Source organism: Neopsephotus bourkii, unplaced genomic scaffold (assembly GCF_033783945.1).
Source record: "Neopsephotus bourkii isolate Nb327-2 ecotype Australia unplaced genomic scaffold, CSIRO-AGI_Nbou_v1 NB_1350, whole genome shotgun sequence".
NCBI lineage: Eukaryota > Metazoa > Chordata > Aves > Psittaciformes > Psittacidae > Neopsephotus > Neopsephotus bourkii.
Window position 1 is genome coordinate 5,247,754 of NW_026901829.1, and position 17,070 is coordinate 5,264,823.

At 35.1% G+C, this 17,070-nt stretch overlaps 1 protein-coding gene across 2 annotated transcripts in view; it reads left to right on the forward strand.

The window, feature by feature from the left end:
• NCAM2 (neural cell adhesion molecule 2) overlaps positions 1-17,070 on the forward strand; it is a 280,251-nt gene that overhangs the window by 175,319 nt on the left and 87,862 nt on the right. For both annotated transcript variants that reach the window (XM_061366718.1, XM_061366719.1), the window contains exons 5-8: positions 1,603-1,740; positions 2,588-2,705; positions 7,397-7,557; positions 15,341-15,486. In XM_061366718.1, the coding sequence (XP_061222702.1) occupies positions 1,603-1,740; positions 2,588-2,705; positions 7,397-7,557; positions 15,341-15,486 (563 nt within the window). The remainder of the gene's footprint in view (positions 1-1,602; positions 1,741-2,587; positions 2,706-7,396; positions 7,558-15,340; positions 15,487-17,070) is intronic.

The following is a 17,070-nucleotide window of genomic DNA, read 5'->3' on the forward strand; positions in this document are numbered from 1 at the left end:
ACTGATGGGCTTAGCCCTGACCAGCAGTGAGTCTGCCTTGGAGCCAGCTGGCATTGACTCTTATTAGACATGGGGGAAGCTTCTAGCAGAAGCCACACCTGCAGCCTCCCACATGACCGGCAAAATGTTGCCACTTAAATGCAATACAACAGTACCAGGGGAGAAGATGAGGTGAAAAAGCTCATGGTTCAAGATAAAGACAGAGAGATCACTCACCAGTTACCAGCACAGGCAAAGTGGATTTGAGTGAGGGGAAATTACTTGAGTTTATTGTTAAATAGAGATGGATGGTGAAACAGAAAGAGAGAAGTAATGCAGCATCACCCCCTTTCTTTTTCACAGGCTCAATTTCACTTTTCATTTGCACCCCAGGCAGTACAGGGAGATGGCAATGGGCATGTGGTCAGTCCATAATGGCTCCAGCATGCGTTCTTCCCATGAGGTGCAGTAGTTCAGGATAAAACTTGCTCCAGCATGGTGTCTTCCACAGACTGCACTGTGGATATCTGTTCTACCATGCTTTCTCCTGGGGCTGCAGAGGGTCTCTGCTCTGGTACCTAGAGCACCTCCTCCCCTTGCACCTTCTCTCAGCTTGGTGCTTGCTGGGCTGTTTCTGTCTTGTTTTCCTCGTTCCTGACTCTTGGGTTTTGAGCGCATCGTTATTTTTTCCCTTCCTCCACTGGGCCTTCCCAGGCACCACCATCGTCTGCAGGGCTCAGCCATGCCCTGTGGTGGGTCTATTGGATCTGTCTGGATCCAGTGCAGGGCAGCCCCGGTCGCTCCTTACAGAGGCTGCCCTGCAGCCCTCCTGCTGCCAATGTCTTGACATGTAAACCTAATACACTAGTTCAGACATAAAGGACAGAATAAAATAAATTCCGATTCAGTTTACTCTTCCAGGTTATAAGTTTGCTGCTGCATGTGCAGGAAAGTGCATGCACATGTATTCAGAATCTGATTTTTTTTCGATTAACTTGAGCTAGTCAAAAAGTCCATTGAATTTCAGTTTATGCTGCACTCTGTAGAAGGTAGACTGCTTTGTTGAATTATGTCTTCGTACCCATTTCTGTGAAGTGTTAAACTATGGTGAGATACATTAATGAATGAGTATTAGTGAATGAACAAAGGAACAGGAGGAGGGAAGGAGAGAAAGCAAGCTGAGAAATGAATAAGCATAGTGCCATAAAATGGGCACAAAGACAGTTGCTTAATATAGATAGGGAAGAAGCATTTTCATATTACAAATGGTGTGATTTGTCTTTTTTCCATCTCTAATCTTTTTTAAATTCTACGTAGGTGTTCATGAATATTCCACTCTTTTTGCAGTAATTTATAAGTTTAACTTACATTTTATGACTCCTTAGAGTAAGCAGGAAGTTACGGATAGAAAATCCAGATTGAATTTTAGGAAATGGCAATGTATTTTGGACTGGGAAAAAAACAAATTTCTTGGCTGACATTTTACTTTTAAATTAATGAGTGTTTTGTCAATGAGCATTCTGATTTTATAGAGAAAGTACATTAATACTACTCACTTAAGTGAGCGTTCTGCATGTTGTCTTGATTTACTAACACCATTTTATCTCTTGTTTGCCTTTCTAGATCGATTTGCTGTATTAGCAAACAATAATCTCCAAATTCTTAACATCAGTAAAAGTGATGAAGGAGTATACAGATGTGAAGGAAGAGTGGAAGCAAGAGGAGAAATTGACTTTCGGGACATAATTGTTATTGTGAATGGTAAGCAGTAAAAGTTGTGGGATTGACTTCTTGCTTTACTTGGTTGTCATAGCCTATTTTAAAATACGTCAGCTTCTAAAATATCCTGACTGAACTGGGTAATATAGTTGTCATGTCTGCTTCATATTGTTTTCCTGAAAATGTAATTCTTAATGTTTTTTGAAGATACACCATGTAAATAGAATTCATTGCATTGCATTATATCGCTGTAAATGATATATATGTAAAACCTGGATTATTGTTTTTAATCATTTACAGAACACTGACCATCACATCACTGCAAGACTGAATTTCAGACTGTAATATCTAGTAGTTCAGTTCACCCTAGTTGCAGTTGTTGTTATCCGTGGTGAAGACTGGGCTGCTGTACTTGCCTCTAGTGTCTCTCCTGTTGTTATGGGTCTTTCATTATTGGCCCACAGAGCCATGAATGAATTCTGCAAGGCCAGTGATGAAAGACTACTACATACTGATACCTGTTTTAAAAGAATAGATTAAAGTTAAAGGTAGTTAAATTAGTGGTCATCATAACTTTATTATGTCTTATGCATGCTATGTCTAGCTTTAGACATACAGAACTAAAATGTTCTGCAAAAAGATTGAAGAACTGCTTAAAAGGGCTTTCAAAAAATATGCTAGTGAAAAAAGACCTGATAATGATTAAAAATCTTGTGTTTAAGAAAAGTAAAGAAATACTAGTAACAGTGTTTCATATTGTAACTTGATTCCTAAGTAAAATTATAAATTCCAAAGTTAGCAAAGGATCCTGTCCTGTGATTTAGATTTTTCTAGAAACACATAAAATAATTTATTTTCCATTAATAGGACATAATGTTTTATTTTTCAGTTCCCCCAGCAATTACTCTGCTACAGAAATCTTTTAATGCCACTGCCGATCGAGGAGAGGCAATAACTTTGTTCTGCAGAGCCACTGGATCACCTCCACCTGAAATCAGTTGGTACAGGTAAGTTTGGTTGAGGTCTGCACATCAGAGCACATTGTTTTAACATGTCTTGATTTTCTATCATCATCCATTAAGCTGGGCAACCTTAATTTTTTTACTGAATTTTAGCAGCATTTGGTGTCCATTTCTGTTCTGACTTCTAAAGGTAGATTCAGCATTAGTAAGCGAATGAACTCAAACACAATTGCACTCAGGTTACCAGGAAGTGAGATAAATGTAAGAAGCAACTAAAATAGCATACTGACATGGTTTTTCATATCTAAGTGGAAACAAAGCTGAAGCAATGAGTCTGTATCTCAATACAAGCAAGAATCTCACAACTTCTGCACATGAATGCATCAGGTGAAAACATATGCAGTTATGCAATAGGTATCCAATACAGATCAGCAGTACTGATAACAAAGATAACATTTTCCTGATTTGTAAAAATAGTCTAACCCTAACTCTCCGTTTCAATCAGATTCATAAGGAGGTATTCCTTTAGACACCCACAGGATATGGAGATGTTTCACTGCATGAGTTTCAAGGGTGGTTTATGTAATTTTAAAAATGTAATACATTTTGAAAATGGAACCAGTTTTAAAGCTCATGTGTGTTTTTTGATGTTATCAATAACATTACTATAATATAGCTATCATTTGGGAACACTTACCATATAACATTTGTAAAAAATTTAATATCCATGCACTCTATGTTCTTTCAATTTTAACAAAGATACATGTATCAGTCCTGGGATATAAAATATCTCAAGACACCTCACACCAGTGCACATTTCTATTTTAGACCTGAGTAATTTGCATCTACTTACATTATTTCAGGTGAATTAAAAGGTCACTACATTTTCATAGAAGGAGATAGAAGGGATTGCCATCAGCTCTTAATCTCCTTTGGAATCTGTGAACAATGTTGGATTCATTTTTAATATTAGCTTCCTTTGACTGATACCTACATCTTAACATGCCAAAAGTCATACTTCATTTTAAATTTTCCCCTTGTGCAATTTGAATCTCAAGATATGCAAATACATAGAATGCAAAGTTAATTCCATCATGTGGCTTAGAATTAAAAATCTAGTGAAGAAAAAGAAAAAGGAAAACAAAATATGCAGAGCCCATATTTAAAAACTGATAGTGAATTCAAATGAAGGTTGACTGTTCTGATAGTTTAATGTCTTTAAAGTAATTTTTTACAATGTCTGTTTTACCCAGCCAAAATTCTTAAGAGTTGTCTGAAATTGTGTACCCTAAATGGTCTTTTTGCAAGATGTAAGACAGCCAACACTAATGTTTTATGCTGTTAAGAAAGAATGCATAAATTTCCACAGCTTGTGAATATCTGTATTTACACTTGTGGGTTTCTGTCAATATTTTATAAATATTACAGTATTTACACAGGCTAAATGTCTTGGAAAGACACAGACTTTGTGTCTATCGATCAGAGTCTACTGATGGATTTTGTTTTGGTTTGCCGGCCCCTGAGGCAGTTGGCTTTTTTAAACCATTCATGAAGTATCTTTTGTAAAGATTTTACAAAAGCTTAACAGGCTCATGTGCTGATTACTGAATCTTAAATGTGGAAGTTTCTGTTCTGCTCCTATTTTGGGAGCTATCTCATAGTGAAGAATATTGACTTATGTACCTCCCTTCCCTGTTGGTGCTTTTTTGTTTGTTTATTTTGTTTGCTTTGTTTGGGTTTTCTTCACCCCTTTCATTCTGTTTTTAATTTGTCTTATTAGGCTATAAAATTCTTGGAAGTTGAAAATACTCTTTGCTGACAGTGAGATATTGTAAAGTGGCAGGTGGAAAAGACCCTGGTGTCCATGACAGGATATTATTATTGGTATGCAAATAAGGAAAAAAAGATGGGAGGAGCTACATTATTTCTTCTAGAGGAATCAAACTTTATTCTACATTGTTCTCCAGTACTAAATTTCTGCATCAAATCTCTGAGCTCTCTGATGTGACCTGTTCATGTCCCTTTTCATTCACATATAGGTAGCTGGTTGAAAGGATTCAGAATCATTTGATATATTCTCCTTGCCCTTCAACTTATTTTGCAGATATGTTAAGATAAATACTTTAGTTTCCTATAATATTTTAGATGCCTTTTCTTTAGAAATAAGGCTGAACATAGGAAAACTAGATGAACATAGTCTTTCTTGATCCTGAGAAAAATCTAGAAAGCATTATCAGTGGTAGGAAAGTCTGTCAAAACTGATTTATCTAATATTAAAATTCTTATCGTACATTGAGAACCGAATTGAATCAATTTATCAGTATTAATGGCCAACTTCTCATACTCCAAATTTCCTTGTGTTTAGTGTACTTTTTGATGTCGAATGTAAGTTAACTTCAAATTTATGTGTTTCTTTTTTAACAAACAAGTGGAATTGCATCCAGTGAACTGATATAACAGGTCAGCTTCAGCTAGGTCATGAAAAAATAACTGTATTTTTAAAATAAATGACAGTATTATTCAGCTGGCTGATATATATATATATATATATCCCCCTGTGTTGACTGAAAACAAGATGCTGGACAAAAGAGTAGCTTCAAACTTTAAGCTCCTTAAGACCATAGCTAATGTGGAAAAGCTTTAACTATTTGCATCTACTATTTTCATTTCCAGGTGATGATAATGTTTAAGGTTTTGTAAATTTGAAACAGAGGCATCTTAACTAATGTGTCAATCTACTTAAAAAAAAAAAAAAAAGAACAGCATTAGTTCACTTACAAATTAGTCAGTTTGAAATACCTAGTCAAGAAGAAAGGTCAGCAAGGTTTAGTTGCTGCTGTACTTAGTATGCATGTTTACTTTGTTGATATTTCATGGATGAGAGAATCTAATTCGTTCACCACTTAACTGATATCTTTATTGAAGCTGATTACATTAGTGTAAAGCATACACTCTGAAAAGAAGCAATACACTAATAGACTTAAATTAGCCAGGACTGAAAGATAAAGATACAAAGATACAGATCACGAACTGGAAATCTTTACTCATGTGAATAGTCCTACTGAAAAATGATGATTGTTTATGTTTGCGGAGATAATTTACACTAGTAAAGTTCAGAAGGATCATTCCCCTTATCTTTACTGACAGGACATAGAATTATCTGTCAAAAGAAATAATCCACTTTCATTGTGTTATTCATGCTTTCCTGTTCTCCAACATCAGAGCATCAATCTGAATCTCTCCTGTTGACTAGAGGGTCCAGGGAAATGCTTATAATCTCATTTCTGCTTAGAAATTGTCATAGATATAGGTGATGCTTATAATAACAGGCATTTGAAAGTTACTTCTTACCTTGATTATAGACTTCTGTCTCTTAACATAAATCACTAAATTTTTTGGTGAAACCAACGATGTGGAAAATTAGATCTCTTCTGTTCTGCAAAACAATTCCTATGATTTGCTTTGGAAAGGAGATGATCAAGTATCACAGTAATGTCTTGAAGTAGACAGCTAAAATGACTAGTTATTTACAAAAATGACAGTAAAATGTGAGCTATATAGATGCCAGGGGAATCCTATTAACAGATATTAATGTTCCCAGGAAAGAAGCAGTATTTTCTTGTAGGAAAAATACGATTTTATAAAATATGAAATCTGCATAGTTAGCAGCATAATGTGAGAAGGACATGAAAATCATTGTTGCTTCAATCTTGAAATAAAACTGTATATTCTAAACTAGAATGGAAGAGAATATTTCAGTAATGTATATTGGTTTCATTTTAGAAATAAATTGTTTTCAAGAAGTTGGAATTGTCAGCAGGATTATCAGTGCTTATGAAAATCAGGCAATTTTATACATAGGTGCTTGTGAGAAGGGGATGTTGATTCAAAAGAAATAAGATCAAAAAAAGCTTGTAGCAAACTAGGCAGAATGAGAAGAAATTAAAAAAGTTAAAATTGCACTCTTGAAAATGGAGCTGTTTTGATAATTCTGCATATACCAACGTGCTCAAATGGACCGGTCAAGCCTTGATCAGCCCTCAGAGTTGTTCACAGGTTTTATTATTTCTATGCCATCTGGTCAGAACTCATTCTAACAACTGGAGATGTGCCTGCTTACTAAGTAGTGGCTAGCCAACAGCTGAGAGGAAGTAATTGGAAAGGGTGTGCCAATAGTCTCCACTTGTGTGAGGTTTAAAATATGTTTTCTAAGTTGGTACATTGTTACTGATATGAACTGCAACAGTTACACTTAGTTAATTTGCTTTTAAATGTGCCTCACACACAGGTATGTGTGTCTGACCAGTTTCCTTCTGCACTTCCTTGAGTGTAAGCTGTATGTTCTGTTCATAAGCATTCTTCTAACACTAAGTCAATATTGAACATTTAAGAATAAAGATATAGCATTTTCAATATGTATATATTTTTAGAACATGACAATAAATTTATGAAGCTGGGGTCTTGAACATGAAAGTACAGTTCAGAATGCTTTTTGTCTAGAATGTGAACATTCTTATGAAAAAACACTCTCATCCTGCAGAACAGTATTGGTTATGCTAAAATCAACTCCCTTCTATGCGTGCTGCCAGTTTATACTAAGTGAGGTATTGCATTTTTGAGCATAATAGAAGTCTCTTCCCTCAAAAATTATTTTCAACGTATTGATGCATTCACAACACATTGCTTCAGAGTTTGGAACCTACTGGTTGGTTTTTACATTGTTCTTATTTTTTTAGGAATGGCAAACTTATTGAAGAAAATGAAAAATATATGCTAAGAGGAAGCAATGCAGAACTAACAATAAGAGATATAAAGAACACTGATGCGGGTCCTTATGTCTGTAATGCTAAAAACAAAGCAGGAAATGATAAAAAACAGACAATCCTTCAAGTTTTTGGTAAGTACTGCATAGTACATTCCATTCTTCCTTTTTAAATGCAAAAATTAGGGAGCTGAAGTGATAATCCACAATTTTCAGTGAAACAGTATTCCTGCAAGATATCTACTGATGCAGCAAACCACTGTATAACTTTACAACTTTTTCTTCCTTGTTGGCTATGTCAACCTTTATTCCTGAATTTAATTTAAAAAAGGCTATCTTCATCATTTGCTTTCTACTTCTCAGATACAATACAACAGTGTTAAATTGTTAAATCACTCTGGTTTTACTTTAAAGGTTGGCTGCTTGCAAGAAAACAGGAGAAAGAGGGGACAATTCTGAAAGGGGGAAAAAAAGTGTACCTTTTTTTTTGGTAAGAAGACATCAGACAGAGGTGTTCCTAATTTTTTAATTGGTTTTTCTTTCTTGATTTTTATTTAAGCTCATGATTGCAGATGTAGTAACAAAAATATTGGATCTGAGTTTCAAAGTGTAAAAGTTAAAACATGAAAAGTGCCAACTGATGCCCAACCAGTTCATGAGCAGTTGTCCCCTGACAGCTTTCCCCCTAGTTTATACACTGAGTATGACATCATATGGTCTGGATTATCTCTTGAATCATTTGGTTTTGCTGTCCCAGCTGTGTCCCCTCTCAGCTTCTTATGCCCCCCCCCCCTCACCCCCCCGCCTACTAGCTGGTGAGGTGATGTGAGAAGTAGAATAAGTCCTTAACTTACTGTAAATGCTGCTTAGCAACAACTAAAACACGGGTGTCTTATCAACATTACTCTCATCCTAAATCCAAACCACAGCACTGTGCCAGCTACTAAGAAGAAAATTAACTTTATCCCAGCTGAAACCGAGCCACCTCAAGGGGTAGTATCATAAATTAAGCCTATTGCCTTCTCTGCAATCTCTAAAGCTAACTCTATTTTTAGTATAATATTACATTTACAAGGTTCACCTCTATTTTAACTCTGAAAATACGAAGTAGAATTGTATCTTCTCCTACAAAAAAGATTACTTTTTCTTTTGTTTCTTTCACACAGGTTAAACTCAGTCGTATATGGAGCCAACAGCTTGTCATACTTTTACTCCCCTTAAATATATTCAGAAAACTGCAGCCTGAAAATGGCAAGGCAGATGGCTGATTATTACAGCTAAATAGTTCATAAACAGCCATTTCGTGTTAAAATGACCTATTCAATTGCATTATTCTTTCCCACTCCATTGGTTTGCTTGTCTCACATACCTGCTATCTTTAATTTAATTTACAATGCAGACTCCTTGGGGCAACAACTATTGTTTCTGTTACGACAGGGCTCTGGCAGGGTTGAAAGTTGTAATAACAGTAATGTAACCATAATGCAATAAAAATAATAATAAAATTATAGCGTTCAGCATTTAAAATTTTAGTACTCTGCACTTTTGAATGGACATGCCCATTTTAGTGCCATCTAGCAGCTGCATGTTTTGTTTTCATGCATGACCTAGATTTTTTTGTTAAACAACTTTGCTTCCAGTATCAGTGTTAAAAAAAGCTGTTCTGATATCAAATTCTTATTCTGACAGTTCTTCTGCTGCACTAACTCATGTACAGAAACCTATAGGCACACATCCCATTCTCCCAAATTCTTCATCTTTCTTAGTGCTTTTTATCTCTTCTAATAAGACATGAAAGAGTAAAGAAAGCCTTGTTTTCCTTAGAGGATTTCTTACTGATCATGATTTGCTCATCTGTCTGTCATCCTGTTGCATGCAGTAGTTCTCTCTGTATCATTATCTATTACTGCCTAAATGATCTCATTCATATTAATGCTTAGGACTTGTACTAAGGCTTTTGATACAAATACATTTATGTTTAGTCCTTCTGAATGGCTTGAAACCATATGTGTTCTTACTTGAATTCTTTATATATATTTTTTGTATTTATCTCTGCTGGGCAGCAGATATATATATGCAGATAGATATAGATACAAATACACACTCATATATATACGCATTTAGATACACATGCATTAGCATTTTGAATTACTAAACATCCCCATTTTAACAGCTTTGGGCATCCCAATAGCAATTTCCCAAATAACATAGTAACAAGCAATTGATTTAGGAGCAGACAAGAAGAGTTGATACCTTACAAGCATTCTTACATCATCTTACATTCTCAGACCTAAACATTCATTTACCATTCATCAGAGTGATGGTAGTAGTGTGCATATATTTAGCAATAAAAATAGTCTAATCAGGCTAAATGAAGCAAAATTAGCTTTAGCTAAAGTTATAGTTATGCTTTATAAGAATAGTGCTTATATTCTGAGCATAGTTTTATATCTTCATTTTGTTTGTGCTTTTAACTGCTCATTTCCACTCTGTAATCACTCAAATGCTTGGTTCTGCCATTTGATAATGCATAAACCATTGAGCATTTCAGTAAGTTTTCTTTCTTCTGTACATATGCCATAAAAAGAAACATTCCTATGTCTAATAATTTCTGTTCCTAGAAAGAGAAAATATTTTTTTCTTTTATCTGATTTGGTGAAAAAAATTTAAGGTGTTTTACCATAAGTTAATTTGAAGTTCTGTAGGCTGTGTTTTGCCTATATAATCAGTGAGAGGGTACTCTAAACGTATCTAAAATACTTCACTGGCATTTCAGTAGTTTCTGACAATTTATTTCATGAAAGTCAAATGAGGGAAAAATACCTCAAGAAGCATTACAAAAGACCCTTAATAGTATAGTTTATGAACATACATTTTTTATTTTCTAGTTGTCTTTTTAAGAATAATCTGAATTTTGTATAGCAGGAAAGTTTCTGCAGCTGTGTTCAATGTAAATTTGAGAAAAATACATGCTATTATTAATTTGTTATCTGTCATCAGGCAGATGGGGGGAAATGTACCGGACCTCTCCTGTCTTACCACTCTTAGATGTGTTTCAAATGTTAAAAATCAAAACATTTAGGCCTTTGAAAGCCATGCATCTTGTAAGCAAAAAGGCTGCAGTGAGTCTATAATGAGATTGGGGTGAGAAGCTGCCTAAATTTTTCCATTGTTTTCAGGATTAATGACTGCATTTCTCTTACACATACAGTGCCTGGAGCACACCTAATTAGGTGGTCATTGTTTGAGGGTTTTTTGTGTGTTGTTTTTGTTTCCACTAAGATACTTTTCAATACATACATGGAAGTTCTTCATTTAAATTCACTGATAAATCTAGGAAGGAGATCCCATGGATCTGTGAATGAAACTAGCTGTTCCTGCGCATCCCAGATATTATAAAGTATACCAAATTCATCTTCACAAAGTGTAATGCATAGTTAAAGACTAGTGTCAAAAGTTCATACATTTTCTGTGTTACTTCTTCCTCCCTGTTACATCCTTACCTGTTTGGAACTCCTCTACTTTTTAAAATAAAAAGTGATGCAATCTATAATAAAGACAGTGACGCGACTTCTCTCACAAGGCAAGTCTTAAATCCCTTTGAGTCTGAAGTAGTAATAGCATTTTAACATGTACAAAGACTCAGGCTTATCATGCATTAAATCACTTTGTACTGGTGTGTGTATAAATCCTTATTATGTCAGGAATCAAGATGCAGGAATAATCTGTTTCTTAGGTAATTTCTTTGTTGGGCTCTAGCTTGTTTACAAAATTCAAGCAATTTCCAGGAGGACATGGTTGCAGTTTTGCTACCTGATTCAAATGTGGCTGTACAGGAAGATGCTGTAAGAGTATGATTCCTTATGTATCATATTAATCAAGCAATCCTATCAGGCAGCAACACAGACATATACTAAACCTCTTAACAGTAAATCTATGTTTGTATTAACAAAACTGCTTAAAACAGTTCTTTTAATGAGATATAATCAGGACTGTTTAAGTTTTATATATGTACTGCTTCTGATGAAACTGTAGACATCTGATAAAACTCAAAGATATGTGTATAACTCTGTGAATTCAATAAATTGTGCACTTTTTCCAGTAAATCAGTTGTAAGCAACCAATAACAAATCCAGAACCTCAGATTGCCATCCATGTTCTTCTTAAGCTTTTTGGAGAGGCTGTAGGTACACAGCAATGAACTTAGCCCTTGTGTGAGAGAAATCCAGAAGAGACCAAGGAAGTAATCTGGAAGAAATTTGTTTATTAAAGAAGTGTTAGAGAACTTAACACTAACCTTCTCTGCTCAGAGGGCAAGCTTTCGAACAGCAAATACTATTTATTTGGCTGCACTGCTTTGTTAATATTTAGAAAAATGCATGTCTAGTAATAAGCAGTTCCTTATCTACTAAATAAAATAATTTTAATGGAACTTAAGCGTAACTTCTCTCTGTATTCAAGCCTTCTTTCATTTCAGTCAGTTCATTCAGTTTACTATTTTTAAGTACATTGTAATACAAATATTCTTGACAGAAAAAAAACAGCAAATACCTGGAGGCTTCCTGGGGTTACACTTCAAGACCCTGTATTTTCATTTGGTTTATATTTACTAGAGTGCAGCAAGCAAATACCAGTTCAGTTTGAAAATGACCATGTTGGTTTAAAAAGAACAGTTAAGGGATTGGAGGTGGGGCAGCAAACAACTGTTTCAGTATTTCTTTCAGTACTATCTTGGCATTCTCAAATAAATATCTTTATTTATATGTACACAAAAGTATTTTGATATTTTCCAATGTCCAAAACATAATAAAAAGTATCAGTGTAAAAATTTCTAATCAATAGCAAGTTATGACTTCTGACCTACAAAAATGAAGCAACTAAATAATATCCACCATATGAGCACTCTGCTTCTTCTTAGTCGTAACTGTTATCTAGATATATTTGATGATTAATTAGTGCTTATTCCTTTAAATGTCATCTGCTCATGTCTAAAATGTCAAGCTAAACCTTTTTGTCTTGTAGTGATCCATTTGAAGGCCTTAAAGTAATTTAGAATATGTCTAAAATTAAAAACTAAAAAACATTAGTTACTTGGTTTAGAACATGCAGCATCTTGAGCAGATCATATTGTTTGTCATGGTGTGCAGATGAGGAAATCCTCTCATTCTGATGGAAATAATGTAATTCAAATTTTTGCAAATTTTTTATATAAAATACTATGTATCATGCTTTTTTTTTAAATGAGCGGTATATTTGCAATAGCTCTCTCCTTGTTTTCAGAAATGATATTATATCAATAGTGACAAAGGAAAGAACATATACTGTAGCCAGGAGACATGACTGTAGAAATAGAGCACCTGAGTACCACGATAATATATTTCGTATGCATTTGGATGATCCTGAAAATGAGAATAATAACTGAAGTTATCTTGAAGATAACATAGTTATCCTTTACTTTTAATTCTTCTTCTGTAGTTCTTTCAACCGATATCCCTTGTTATACTATACCACTGATGGGATCTTCAGCTTTTCTCGGCCAAATTGATTTCCTGCTGTAATGTTTAGCTTACTGCCTTCTAGTGCATCCCATAAAGCCAGATGCAGTTGACATTTCAAGAGTCCCTGATCACACAGGGTGTTTCTGTTCTGCACATGATGTCACTCACCATAGATTATACCTTAATGAAGCAGGATATTAGTTCAGAACTTTGTTAGGCAAAATATTACTTGTTTTTCATCTCTGTGCAGTAAACAACAGTTTGCTGTAGTAGTCAACCATGAGCATACAGTAGATAAGCAACAGGAGTGTGGAGATAAGGAATGAGAAGTAAGACCAAGAATGGTGTGGTGGAAATGGGTAAAAGAGAGGTAGAAGATGTATCTGGATGTACAGCAGGTTTGAACCTGGTTTTACTATTTTTCTAGGTGATGCTGAATGGAGCATCTGTGAGACAGTAGTCATAAATGAAAGTTAGCATAAAATGAAGCAGGAAACTAGATGTAGGAAACTATTCCTCATCATGAGGACAGCTAGGCACTGCAACTGTCTGGTGTGAAAGGCTCTATGCATTGTTCTTGGCATTTTTTAAGGTAGTGCTCAACAGATCCCTGAGAAATCTGGTCTGAACAAGGTCTGCTGACCCTGTATTGGTGAGGAGGTTGGTAAAGATGAGGTGCTCCTAGAGTCCCTTCAAATTTAAATTGGATCTCTTTCCCACTTGGATCCACTAACATAAGCCAGTATTACTCTTCTGCATAGCATATACTTTAATAATCCCATTAGAAAATAGGACGCTTCTCTGTTTATTTGTTGCTTCATATAGAACATACTATAGTAGTTCTTCCTCAAAAGCAAAACTTGGGAAAACTATATAGATAATACTTTAATTTCAATAGATGTTAAGAGCTGCCAAAATTTAATTCACTCATGTAAACTTAATTTGCTGGTTTTGTGTGTAAATATATTGAATCATATTCTTATTACACAATTACATGCTAGGTTTTCCAGTGGTGTGTCTCATTTAATGTGTAAAACGGATAGATTCAGAGAAACTTCTTAATAGTTACATGTGAATGAATTTATAGGACGAAAACATTTTTTAAGGTATTTGAATGTCATGGAAGACAGTAATATTATATGCACAGTTCTACAAGAGAGTTTGTATACGATATTGTACAGATAAGTCCTATAAATAAAAGTGTTCACCTCTAAGCAGAAATTGAATTGCATATGTAAATAACCTGGTGAGGTACAGTATAGTTTGAGAGCTGTAGTTGCTGTGTACTTGTGGCTATAAAGTGGAACGATTTGAAGAATGCAAACAACATCTGGAATTTTTAAAATGTATCTTATTACCAATTTAGTTCATAAGTAAGGATTAATAACTTCATATCAGAGGGCTCTTCAGTTCTTAATAGTGTTAATACAGAACAGTATGTTTGTTATCTGGGGATTTTGTTAAATTCAATAATTTGTGTAAGACAGAAATTGATGAAGATCAAAATCCAAGAATACTAATAATTCTATTTCCTCCCAATAATTTGTATTTGAAGGCAAACACAGATTTACGTAGAATCGAAGCGTGCCTAAGGCAGAAAGGCATCTCTGGAAACTATCTAGTACAGCCCCCTGCTCACAGCAGGGTCAGTCAGAGTAGGTGACTTGCAATCATGTCTAGGTGGGTTTTGAATATCACCGAGGACGGAGACCCCACAGTGATATATTTGGATATCTTCTCAGCACCTGTTTTCTGCCGTTTAGTCACTCTCTTGGTAAAAAAGGTTTTTTCTTTCCTGTGTTTCAATTTGTGCCCATTGCCTCTTGTCCTGTAACCTGGCATCACTGAGAAGAGTCTGGCTCTATCTCTACTAAACTCTATCAGGTATTTATGCAAATGGCTAAGATTCTTGGAGCTTCCTCTATTTAAGGGTGAATTGCTGGTTCATTGTCAACTTCTTGCCCACGAGGACCCTCTGGTTCCACTCAGCAGAGCTGAGGGCCAGCCAGTACTCCCTGTACTGGTGCATGGAGTTGTTCTGCCCAGGTGCAGGACCATTGTTTTATGGTTGAATCTCTGCATAATTCTCGGAGTGCCAGAGATTAGGGAGGGTGACTGCTCCCCAAGGGACAGTGAGCCAGGAACAGAGCACACAGACACAGCCACCCAGGCAGGGGCCTCATCAGCCAGGATCCATCCCACAAAACCCCAGCAAAGGAGCAGGCAGTACTGGGCATGTCAGCTGTACTGAACCAGGAGACCACGTCATCAGACATACAGAAATGGTTTTTGTTCAGCTTGAAGTCTGGAAAGTTGATTGCTCTTATAGATGGTAATATTAAGCCTTTAATAAAGGTAAAATAGATTTTGCCATGACTTTCTTTGTGCAACATGAGTAATATAATCTGTATTTTTAACAGTACAGCCTCAAATAATACAACTTAAAAATGAAACCACGTTTGAGAATGGGAAAGCCACCCTTATCTGTGAAGCAGAAGGAGAACCTATCCCAGAGATTACCTGGAAAAGGGCCATTGATGGAGTAACTTTCTCTGCAGGTGACAAGGTAAATCGGCCTTGAATGTCTAAAATATCTAAGTGTATATTCTCTGGCTAATTATCTTTTTGTAAGCAGAAAATTAATTTAGAAACAGATTACTCTGGAGTTTAAAGGAATTACTGTTTTCCAAGGTAGTAAGAGAAGATTCTAAATTTTAAATAAAAAATATATATATGAAAGAGCAACAAAGGAAAAAGCAATTAAAGTGCTGAAAGAGAATTCATCTCATCAGGCCTAAATTTTCATACATAATTCCTATTAAGGGCTTCAGCTTTGTCTTGATCATAATGGTTGCCCATATCTGTTCTTGACTATTTTTGAACTCTATCCAGCATTTTTCAAAATGCAGTGGAACATATAGAAATCTGAAATAAAAAGTTCTGAATATTTTGGGGTTCTGTATTTTCCTGCTTCTGATGTTCGGGATTTTTTTTCCTGTTTTTCTCTTTATTTTTTTCCCTCACACTGAACAAATAGACTGTAACTGAAAAGTGAGCCTATTTTCCCAATCTGTTTTCCTGTTTCACATTTTGTTACAAAAGTAAGTTGAGTAGAGAAAGATTATAATATGAAAATGAGAAAGTTGTGGGAAAAAGAACTGCTGTTAGATGGAATGGTGAAAGCAAAATTGAATGGTGTAGTTTTATTTCTAGCCATGCAGTTTCTGCAGAGATGTTTTTCATTTCTTTTAAATAATTTTCCTTTAGCATTTGAAAAAGCTTTGTTGTTGGGTTTTTGTTTGTTTGTTTGTTTTTTTGTTTTGTTTTTTGTTTTAGTTTCCTGTGCTGGTTAAATTACAAGATACCATCTTTCTGACCAGCTGATTCACAATGTTTACTCCAGATAATCAATTAGGAAAATAATGCCTTTTTGCAGATGTTTGCATATTCATAGCTGTTTGTTATAAAAACAATTGACAGACCTATATAGCAATCATCCCACCCCCAGGGAATGCGACACATAGTAAGTCCATCAATTTATAGGGAATTGCTGTATATTAAGGAATTATGTGCTGCTATTGCTTGTGTTGTGAAGGAGAATGTCTGGTCTGGCCCAGTCTCTGACTTGATCTTTCCTGGAATTGGGGCAGTATATGTGAGGTTTGTCTACACTTGCCTGCTCTGTGGTTTCCATTTTGGAGCAACGTGTCAGTGTATATATATATATATATACCTATAAATATATTTTATTATTTATTTATTTATTTTCACCCATAATAGCTTTACATTAAAATAAATCAGATTCTTTTCTCTTCTTCTTAATTACTTAAAGACAAAGGTTATATTTCTGCCCACAAAGACTACACTTGGTTCAATGTTTACAAGTGTAGCTTTTCACTTATGTTTGGAATGTTTCTAAAATAACTTTGTTATATCAGAAATTGAAAATGAAAACAAATCATAGAAGCCAAAAAATGTCGGTGCAGTTGAAACCTGAAATTCACCTAGTGCTTAAAAAGGACAGTGTTACATTCTTAATTCAAACACCAGGTGGTTAAATTGTCTAGATGTCTTTAATGTAGTGTTCTGTGAACTGTGGTGTAATGAAATAATACTGACAACCAGACTAAAACCATACTTTCTTCTAGTG